This window comes from Mandrillus leucophaeus, unplaced genomic scaffold, assembly GCF_000951045.1.
Source record: "Mandrillus leucophaeus isolate KB7577 unplaced genomic scaffold, Mleu.le_1.0 Scaffold159, whole genome shotgun sequence".
NCBI classification, from domain to species: Eukaryota; Metazoa; Chordata; class Mammalia; order Primates; family Cercopithecidae; genus Mandrillus; species Mandrillus leucophaeus.
Window position 1 is genome coordinate 471,791 of NW_012101576.1, and position 11,712 is coordinate 483,502.

The 11,712-nt window shown below is 36.8% G+C and overlaps 1 protein-coding gene across 1 annotated transcript in view; it reads right to left on the reverse strand.

Moving 5' to 3' along the window:
• PPP2R5A (protein phosphatase 2, regulatory subunit B', alpha) overlaps positions 1-11,712 on the reverse strand; it is a 76,309-nt gene that overhangs the window by 23,986 nt on the left and 40,611 nt on the right. Inside the window, exon 3 of the mRNA XM_011975780.1 lies at positions 8,968-9,069. Coding sequence (XP_011831170.1) covers positions 8,968-9,069 — 102 coding nt within the window. The remainder of the gene's footprint in view (positions 1-8,967; positions 9,070-11,712) is intronic.

Sequence of the window (11,712 nt, forward strand, 5' to 3'; positions counted from 1 at the left end):
GGGGTATACACATGCAAAAAGATACACAAAACTGATCACGGAGTGCTCTGAAAAGTCGGCACAGTCTCATGGACTGCTATGCAGTTTCATTAATGGCACAACTTACTCACTCAATGCCTATTTTCATGTCCAGTACTGGGCTACGTATAGTATGAACAGACATTAGGAATAGTATGGCTTAAAAAGCCCATTCACTACACAATAATTATATTACGTGGCACAGACTATAAGTTCAGGAGCTATTTAGAAAAGGGCTGTATCACTGTGGAAAAGGTAGGAAAAGCTTTAAGGAGGATATGCAACTTGAGCCCTGTATTTGTTTCGATTCTGGATCCTCAGGAAGAGGATGGCTTTTATTTTATAGAAAGGTAGCAGCATGTCTTGATTTAAAAATATATATATTTATTTATTTTTAGAGACAGAGTTTCACCATGTTGCCCAGGCTGGTCTCGAACTCCCAGGCTCAAGCTATCCACCCGCCTCAGCATCCTAACGTGCTGGGAAATCAGGTGTAAGCCACCATGCCTGGCTTTTTTTTTTTTTTTTTTTTTTTTGTCTTTTTAAGCAGCATGTCTTGAGATCAAGAGAGTGCAGAGTACAGGTTGATGGTATGGAATTATAGACTCCAAATCTTTATGCAAATCCCTGGAGATTCCATCATAAGGTGGGATCAGGTTAAACATGAGCCAAATGTAGCATGTATTAGCCTATCTACTCTCCCTTCTTAAGATCTTCATCAGAAATATAGGGCCTAAGGCTTAATAGTTTTCAGAGTAATAGCCTGTCCTATGGGAGACTTTTATGACATCAAGCTACAAATCAAACTGAATTCTCTAAACCGTATATATAAATTGAAAACTGTGCCATTCACGAATACCACATATAATTTCTTTCATAGTTTTCATCTACATTATTTACCTGACACAGTGAACATTAGGTGATCAGTCAAAATTAGCAGCAAAATGCTGTTATGCTGCCAACTTAGCACCACTAAAGAGATGATGACAAAAAGTTACTTAAATACATATTGAGGGCCGGGTGCAGTGGCTCACACCTGTAATCCCAGCACTTTGGGAGCCTGAGGCGGGTGGATCACCTGAGGTCAGGAGTCCGAGACCAGCCTGACCAACATGGAGAAACCCCATCTCTACTAAAAATACAAAATTAGCCAGACATGGTGGCGCATGCCTGTAATCCCAGCTACTTGGGAGGCTGAGGCAGGAGAATCGCTTGAACCTGAGAGGCAGAAGTTGCAGTGAGCCGAGATCACTCCATTGCACTCTAGCCTGGGCAACAAGAGCAAAACTCTTATCTCAAAAAAAAAGAAAAAAACAAAAATTATTGAATAGTTATCCCAAATAGAGGTAGAAGACACACTAGTGATCTACAGAGCTGGAAATCTTCAAAATGGAATAATCGAGATTATGCTTCTATAAAATTTATAAAATTTACCCTGTCCCAGTGTCACTCTCTATATACCCCATCCTACATTTTTAAAAATGTATCACACCCTAACATAGAACGTATGCCAATTATTTTATTATTATTTTGTTCTTCTCTGCTAGGATGTAAGGGATTTTGCTTAGTTCAGTACTTTACCCTCAATGTTTACAAAAATGCTTGACGCACAACAGATGCTTACTGAATGAATGGAAATCACATTTGTTAAGAGGTTGTGTTTCTATGTAGTCACTGAAGTTTTTCTGTGGTCTTATTTTCTTTTTTCTTTCTTTTTTTTTTTTTTTTTGGAGACACAGTCTTGCTCTGTCGCCCAGGCTGGAGTGCAATGGCGCAATGTTGGCTCACTGCAACCTCCACTTCCTGGGTTCAAGCCATTCTCCTGCCTCAGCCTCCTGAGTAGCTGGGATTAGAAGCGTGCACCACCACGCCTGGCTAATTTTTGTATTTTTAGTAGAGACGGGGTTTCACCATGTTGTTCAAGCTGGTCTTGAACTCCTGACCTCATGATCCACCTGCCTCAGCCTCCCAAAGTGCTGGGATTACAGGTGTGAGCCACTGCGCCCAGCCTTCTATGGTCTTCTATACAAATAACTTGCTCCAAGAATCTAAGAAACAATGTTGCAAAGAAAAACACACATTTCACCAATGAATTCAGTTCACTAATAAAAAGGACAAACTTCACCTATGTTCAATGTATGGCTAGTCCTTCTACTTCTGTACACCAAAAATACCCTAAAAAATGAAAGATAACTAAAAAGTATAGGGAATTGAGGAGTGTAATCTTACCCTCCTACTCAGTTCTGACCATGTCTTTCCTAAAGGAGTTAAAATAAAACATAAAATTCTAGTTTTCACCATTAAAAAGACTTGGGAGAAGTTCCAACAGAAAACAGCATGGATGATTAAAGTATCTGAAAAATAAGACCTATACAGAAAGCGAAAGGAATAGAAATGTTTGGTTCAGAGAGGCAAAGACTGAGAAGCAAACTTTAATGATCTACAAGTACCTAAGAGGCTGCTTTCAAGTAATACAGGTGACCAATGTTTTCCAACCTCTATAAAGAAGAAACTAACGTAAATAAGGTTTTTAACTGATTTAATATACAAAAGAATTCATATAAAAATTAATGCATACTCAACTGTATATTACATATTAAGCACCCAAAAAGAACATTGCCTGGGATAAGGTAAACATTAACAAAATCTTAGTTTTTTAAGAAACTGTTTTTCGGCCGGGCGCTGTGGCTCAAGCCTGTAATCCCAGCACTTTGGGAGGCTGAGACGGGTGGATCACGAGGTCAGGAGATCGAGACCATCCTGGCTAATGCGGTGAAACCCCGTCTCTACTAAAAAAAAAATACAAAAAACTAGCCCGGCGAGGTGGCGGGCGCCTGTAGTCCCAGCTACTCGGGAGGCTGAGGCAGGAGAATGGCACAAACCCGGGAGGCGGAGCTTGCAGTGAGCTGAGATCCGGCCACTGCACTCCAGCCTGGGCGACAGAGCGAGACTCCGTCTCAAAACAAAACAAAACAAAACAAAACAAAACAAAACAAAACAAAAAAAAGAATCTGTTTTTCTCTGTAATCCTTGTGAAAACAATAGATTCTGCATAAACCTTGAATAGTTTAAATAGTCAGCCTAGGTTTTTTTCCTCTGCTCTTTCATTCATAAGAACTAAAAAGATAATAACTATTCACAATTAAAAAGGCCAAAGCAATAAAAGTATTTCTTAACCTTATATAAAAGATATTCCTTTTTATTTTTGTGCCTATAAAGTTAGTGCATTAGGCTATGATTCCTACCATTTTGGATTCTTAGCCCGTGAAAATATTTAAAATATAGTATATGGCCAAGAGTTATTTGAATGTAAAGGTGTACACTGTAAAACATGTATGTTGCCAGTTTAAATTTCTAATTATATTGTCCAAACAGAAAAGCTCTCTAATCCCTAAAACACAAGTTATTCCTAAAAAGATCTATGTTCTAGGCACTATCCTACACAATTAAATCTTAATTATCTGTGCCACTGAAGTAATAAAAGAAAGTGAAAATACACAATCTGCCTGTATTCCAGGCTAGTACAGCAGCCAAGTGTCCTAATTATCTAAAAGTACAGAAAATTAATATATTGTTAGTCCTCAATAGAAAGCAATAATACTTAGGAAAGAAATGAGAAAATAATTTAAAACTGTTGTACATTAATAGTTACCATATGATACTACACTTAATAAATTAGAAGATATAACCTATCCCCTAATATTGAAATGACCTTCCTTGTGTTCCTTTATCTCTTTTTATTCCATTATTTCATTGCTCATTAGTATTTCCATTACAGTGTAAGAATAAGTAAAAAGAGATAAACTTTTATTAGCACATGTTTAGAAAATTCATGAAAAGGGTGGGGAAAACAAAGGCTTGAAAGGTTTTGAGATTACTTGTAATTACTCTCCCTCATTAACAACTAATGTTTATTTTCCACCATAACAAATTAATTTCTAGTATCTAGGATCTCATAAGCTAAATGTAAAATGTAAACTGTTAGTACAAAACAAAAGAATTCCAGGTGAATTAAGCACACATTATAACAGCAGAAGAAACTTTCATTGAGCAAATTTCTTCAGTGCTACAATTCCCTATAATCTGTCAGAGTAGCTTTAATATTCCATCTAAAAAAACTTAAGATGATTAATAATGTAGCTACATGTACTGACAAATCCTATAAACCAGGTCACTTCAGTATCTACCAGTTTCTGATGTCCTTAGACCATTTAATTGCCAAATTTAAAAACTGTATGCCAAATTTTGGTTTCTAGAAATTTTGGTTTTTGGAAGGATTTTTTAACTATAAACATATATATCTGGGGCAGAGCCTTTTAATCAAGGCACCACAGATGAATGAGAATTTCTTGTATCTCTGGGAATTTGTCTTGAGAGAGAACTACTTCTCAAAAATCATATTTTGGGATGGACACAGTGGCTCATCTCTGTAATCCCAGCACTTTGGGAGGCTGAGGTGGATGGATCACTTGAGGTCCGACTTTGAGACATGCCTGGCCAACATCTTTACTAAAAATACAAAAATTAGCTGGGCATGGTGACAAGCACCTGTAGTCCCAGCTACTCAAGAGGCTGAGGCAGGAGAATCATTTGAACTTGGGAGGTGGTGGTTGCAGTGAGCCAAGATCACGCCACTGCACTCCAACCTGGGCAACAGAGTGAGACTCCATCTCAAAAATAAATACATAAATAAAAAATAAAAAATCATATTTTGAAAGCAACTTAGCACCTCCTAAAATGTTAAGAACCACTGGTTTCAGGGAATTTAAATAAAACCTCAAATCATACCAGTTAAAAATGGAAAGCATATTGTCTACTTGGCTCAATTTCCACTGTTACTTTCCATGAGCATATAAATATATCCTAATGAAAACACTTTCTTTAATTTTAAAAATTCAAAGACCAAGGGGTCTCTTTCAGACCATTCAACTACATCTGATTAAAAAACCAGCTAATGAGAATTTTTCATTATCAGCTTATCAACTTATCAGCTAATGAGAATTTGTAAAACCTTTGCATATCAAATACAGCATTATTAATTTTATACCAACTATGGAACAAAATTTCATATAAACTTGTGTACAGTTCTATTAAAAAATAATTTACCACTTTGGATTTTCTAGTTCTGTAAGCTCTAATGTGCTGACAGATCTTAAAATTGTTATCAGTTTTCACTAATCCTAGGACTCCTCTCCATCTTATTTGGATGTACAGGTGCTACACAGAATGAATAAATTAATAAATAATGAGGCAGAAGACTGCATAAAGTATCCCAAATGATATAAAATATAATTTTCTGTCTCTCATCTTTTTTTTTTTTTTGAGACGGAGTTTCTTTCTTGTTGTCCAGGCTGGAGTGCAATGGCGCTATCTCGGCTCACCACAACCTCCGCCTCCTGGGTTCAAGCGATTCTCCTGCCTCAGCCTCCTGAGTAGCTGGGATTACAGGCATGTGCCACCATGCCCGGCTAATTTCGTATTTTTAGTAGAGACGGGTTTCTCCATGTTAGGCTGGTCTCGAACTCCTGACCTAAGGTGATCCGCCCAGCTCGGCCTCCTAAAGTGCTGAGATTACAGGCATGAGCCACCACGCCCAGCCTCTCTCATCTTTTTATAATAACAGAAAATGTAAAGGTCACTACAAAATATAAGTACTTGCAAAATTTAAAAAAAAATCAGCAAATTAATTGGCATTAATACCTAGAATCCATATATAAATGAAGAAAATTGAACAGAGCCCCAGAGACCTGTGGGACACCAGCAATTATAGCAACATACACATAAATGGGAGTCCCAGAAGATGAGAGAAAAAGGGCAGGAAAAATACTTGAATAATGACCAAAAATAACTCAAAGATTATGAAACATTAGTTTACATAATGAATTCTAATTGTAACTCAATAAACAACAAGTAGAATAAAGTCGGGAAGATCCACACCTAGATACATCATAATCAAACTGACAAAACTTAAAGAGATAACGTTTATAGCAGCAAGAGAAAAATGACTTTTCACATACATAATGAAATCCTCAGTAAGATTAATGGCTAACCTGTCATCAGAAAACCATGGACGTAAGAAGACAAATGGGATGACATGTTGAAAGAAAAAGACTGTTAGCCAAGAATTCTATATCCAGCAAAACTCTCCTTCAAAAATGAAGAGGAAATTAAGACATTCCTAGATAAACACTGAAAGAATTTGTCATTAGCCAACCTGCCCTACAAGAAATACTAAAGAAATTCCTTTAGGTGGGAAGCTGAGGTGGGCAGATCACGAGGTCAGGAGACAGAGACCATCCTGGCTAACATGGTAAAACCCCATCTCTACAAAAAAATACAAAAAATTAGCCAGGTGTGGTGACAGGCACCTGTAGTCCCAGCTACTCAGGAGGCTAAGGCAGGAGAATGGTGTGAACCCAGGAGGTAGAGCTTGCAGTGAGCCTAGATCACACCACTGCACTCCAGCCTGGGCAACAAAGCGAGACTCCATCTCAAAAAAAAAAATTCCTTCAGGCTTTTGAAGAAATAAAAGGACGCCATACAGTGTCTCAAATCCACAAAGAGAAATAAAGAGCACATGTAAAGATAAATACACAAGTAAATATAAAAGACAGTATAAATGTATTTTTATTTATAACTCTTACTTTCCTCCTTTACAAGGCCAACTGCATAAAGCAATTACTGCAAAACTGTGTTGGTGAGCACATGATGTGTAGAGGTATAATTTGTATGACAATATCACAAAAAAGTGGGGAGTGAATAGATGTATACTGCGCCAAAATGTTGTATACTATTGAAATTTGGTTAGTATTAAACCAAACTAGATTGTCTCAGAATGCTAACTGTAATCCCCAGGATAGAGAGAGAGAGAGAGAGAAAGAAAGAGAGAAAGAAAGAGAGAGAGGAAGAGAGAGAGAGAGAGAGAAACAGAGAGAGAGAGAAGGAAGGAAAGGAAAAGGAAAAGGAAAAGGAAAGGAAGTAAAAAAAAAAAGTTAAATATAGTTAAAGAAACAAACGAATGAAAATGGCACCCTAGAAAACACCTATTTAACACAAAAAAAGTAGTGGAAAAGTGGAGGAATAAAAAAGACATAAGTCACAGAAAACAAATGGCAAAATGGCAGTTGTAAAGCCTACCTTACCAGTAATTACATTAAATATAAATGGTCAAACACTCTAATCAAAAAGGCGGAGACTGTAGAAATTATTTTCAAAACATGATCCAACTGCATGCTGTTTACAAGAGACACACTTTAGATTCAAATAGATTAAAAATAAAAGGATGGAAAAGATATATCATACCAAGAGTAACCAAAAGACAGCTGGAGTGGCTACACTAGTATCAGACAAAATTAACACAGAAATTGTGACTAGAGACAAAGGACCTTTTCAGGGCCATCTATAAAGAATATATAACAATTATAAACTTATATACACTTATCAACAGGGTCCTAAAATACATGAAGCAAGAACTTACAGAAATGAAGAGAGAAACAGACAATTCAATAATAGAGACTTCAGTCCCCCTTTAAAATAACAGAACAGACAGAAGATTAACAAGGAAATAGAAAACTTAAACAGCACCATAAACCAACCAGACCTAACAGACTTCTACAGAACACTGTACTTAACGGTAACAGAACACACATTCTTCTTAAGCACACATAAAACATTCTCCAGGACAGACTGTATATTAAGCCACTGTATAAGTCTCAGTAAGTTTAAAAGGATTGAAATCATACAAAACATATTCTCCATTCTGCAATTATAGAGGCAGTAAAAAAGAAAAACTTTAAGAAAAAAAGTATATTCTCTAAACATACTGGAATAAAATTAGAAATTAATAACAAGGAAATCTGGGAAAGTCACAAATAGGTAGAAATTAACACATTCCTAAATAACTAATGGATCAAAAGAAAAATCACTTAGGAAATTAGAAAATATTTTGAGCCAGGTGTGGTGGTGCACACCTGTAATCCCAGCACTTTGGGAACCAAGTGGGTGGGCTGCTTGAGCTCAGGTGTTCGAGACCAGCCTGGGCAACATGGTGAAATCCCATCTCTACTAAAAATACAAAAATTAGTAGGTGTCATGGCACACATCTGTAGTTGCAGCTACTTAGGAGGCTGAGGTGGGAGGATGGCTTGCACCCAGGAGGCAGAGGTTGCAGTGAGCTAAGATCACGCCACTTCACTCCACTCCAGCCTGGGTAACAGAACCAAATGCCGTCTCAAAAAAAAAAAGAAGAAAAAGAAAGGAAAACATAATGTATCAAAATTTATTGGTTCAAGCAAAAACTTATACATAGAACTGTTCATAACAGCTCTATTCACAATAGCCAAATGATGGAAATAATTTAAATGTCCATCAACTGGTAAGTGGATAAACAAATGTGGTATATCCATACAATGGAATAATTCATCCATTTTAAAAAGGAATGAAGTATTGACACAGATGACATTTATGATCCTTGAAAACATTATGCTAACTGAAAGAACCCAGAAACAAAAGCCCACATATTTCATAATTTCATTTATATGCAGATACCAGAATAGGCAAATCCAGAGACAGAAAGCAGATTGGTAGTTATCAGGGGCTGTAAAGAGAGGGGAACGGGGTGTGAGTGCTAAATGCCAATGGGGATTCCATTTGGGGTGATCGAAAAGTTATAGAATTAAAGAGTGGTGATGGGTTGTACAGCATGGCGAATGTACTTTGTGCTACTGAATTGTACACTTTAAAATGGTTTAAATGGTAAATATATATTAAGTGTATTTTATTACAATGAAAAAACATTGAAAAACAGTATTTGCATGAAAGAAAATAATGTTAAGAAAACCATAAAAGTTAAATATTTTACACAGACACTCAGAATCTAAATGAGAAAACCATGATTTCTGCAGAATAGCATAAATATAAAAACTGCCAATATGTAATTATGTTCCATACCTGTATGTGAGGCCAAGAGGCCTCAAGCGTGGGTTCATCCTCTTCTGGATCAAAATCCGGATTATCACTTGGAGGAAGTGTACGGAAGATGTTAGCACTGATCTGTAATGAAAAAATAATTTTATGTTCTTTGTTGTATGTGTAAATGAATTTGACAATTCAAAATGAAATATTTTAAAGATCACTTTAAGAAAAAAGTTATAGCTGTAAGCTTAGTTCAAAATCTATAAACCTCTCCAAGATACAAAGAAGGCAGGTGTTTGTTTCTCTCTTTTCTCTTATCCAATAACTTTGACTTCCTCAGACCTAAGCTCCTGAAGATTAGATAGAGCCTCTGGATTAATCTTCTTTAAATCATAAATTGTTCTTTCCGAATTTTACTCAAAAAGAAAGAGGGGGCCAGGCGAAGTGGTTCACACCTGTAATCTCAGCACTTTGGGAGGCCGAGGGGGCAGATTGTCTGAGGTTAGGAGTTCAAGACCAGCCTGGGCAACATGGTGAAACCCCATCTCTACAAAAACATAAAAATTAGCCAGGCATCATGGTGCATACTTGTGGTCCCAACTACTGGGGAGACTGAGGCAGGAGAATTGCTTGAGCCCAGAAGGTGGAGGTTGCAGTGAGCCAAGATCGTACCACTGCACTCCAACCTGGGTGACAGAGCCAGACCCTGTCTCCAAAAAAAAAAAAAAAAAAAAACAGAAGGGAAAGGGAGAATATAGAGGAAGGGAGTAAAGGGAATTCGAGGGAAAAAGTTATTAATTCTACTTATCTTTAATTTGATTCATTTCATCTTTCTACAATTCCTCCCATATTCCAACCTGGCCATATTCTATACTTGCCTTATAACTCAGAGTTTGGTAAAATATCTCCATTCTTATACATACCACACTAAGGGAGAGGTGGGCGAGGGTAGAATGCCTTCACTATTATTATAAATGTGTTTATAATACTTCTTGATGATTTAATTTACTGTATTTCATCTCATCTACTTTGAGACTTTTAAAAAACATATTAACCACCTTGAAATCAGGATGTTCTTCATTTTAGATCCAGTGAAATACAGTATTTATAATTTCATGCTTTGCATTATCTTAGTACTAAGGTAATATATATCCTTTTTCTCTAGCAAAGGATAGACTGTGATCTCAATCTACAATTTTTTGAAGAATAATGAACAGACTGATAGATCAAGTAGTTTAATAAATATTTAAGGCCCAACTACTAAGGGGCTGATCATTTTGAGATAAACTATTCCAGAGGTAGAGGATAAGACAAGAAATTGCAAGCAAATTCCCAACTATTCTTATGAAGTTGCATCTTTGGTACACAAATTACTGCTAATAGTCAATTACTATAACCATAAGACTTAATAAGAATAACCTAAAATTTCATCAGCCAGAACTCAAAGCCAGTACTTGAGGGCAAAGCGAATAAACAGTTTGATGGACATCAATTTCACAAAGAGTAGCAGCAAGCCATCGATAAAATTTGAAAACAAATATATCTCACAAGAGCACAGAATTTGTCCTTGAGATCACACTTATTATTGTCAGTAGTAAAAGAAAAAGTTAATCTTGTAGCTACTAATAAAATTAACTGTATATAACAAATATTCAGAAGAGCTTCAAGAGTCTAAATGGGTAAGATGACTCAAGTATTACTTAGATATTAAATTAAGTACTCATAAATTTTTAAGAAACCAACAAATATATAGCTACTATGTGCATACAGAAATCAAAATAAATTTAAGAAAGCAACAACAAACACACACCTTTTTACTTGGGCAAAGAAATTAAATCCCATAATTTATTAGTATATAGCAAATTTGACTCAAATATTTGAGACTTTCAATATCTGTCAACAATTTTAGAGATTAATTCCCGACTCTAAAAATTCTTGAATATAAGCCATTTGAAATCAGTAACAGTAGGAAATACTGCTTTTTCTCCCTGAACTTTTTAAATGATTAAAAAACAAAAAAAAACCTTGAAGAAGTCCACCAGTAATTAATATTTATGTTCTCAAACTATCACTTCCTTTTATTGTCTGTGGGAGTTTAAGCCAATTTCATTTTGATTAATGTTCTCTCTATAGCCAATCTTTAAATTTTTTTGAGGCTGGACATGGTGGCCCATGCATGTAAAACCAGCACTCTGGGAGGCCCAGACAGGAGGACTGCTTGAGGTCAGGAGTTTGAGACCAGCCTGGGCAATAGCAAGGCTCCACCTCTAAAAAAAAAGAAAATGAAAAAATTAATCGGGCATGGTGGTGCATGCTTGTAGTTCTACCTACTCAGGAGGCTTAGGCAGGAGGATAGCTTGTGCCCAGGAGGCCAAGGCTGCGGTGAGCTATGATTACGCCACTGCACTCTAGCCTGGGAAAAGAGACAGACTCTTATTTTTTTTTCTTTTTTTTGAGACAGGGTCTCATTCTGTCGCCCAGCCTGGAGTGCAGTGGCACAATCTTGGCTCACTGCAATCTCCACCTCCCAGGTTCTTCAAGCAATTTTCTGGCCTCAGCCTCCCAAGCAGTTGGGATTACAGGCATCCACCACCACACCTGGCTAATTTTTGTATTTTTAGCAGAGACGGGGTTTCACCATGTTGGCCAGACTGTTCTTAAACTCCTGACCTCAGGTGATCCACCCGCCTTGGCCTCCCAAAGTGCTGGGGTTATAGGCGTGAGCCACTGTGCCCAGCCAACTCTGTCTCAAAAAAAAAAAAAAAAAAACAGATTTCCTGG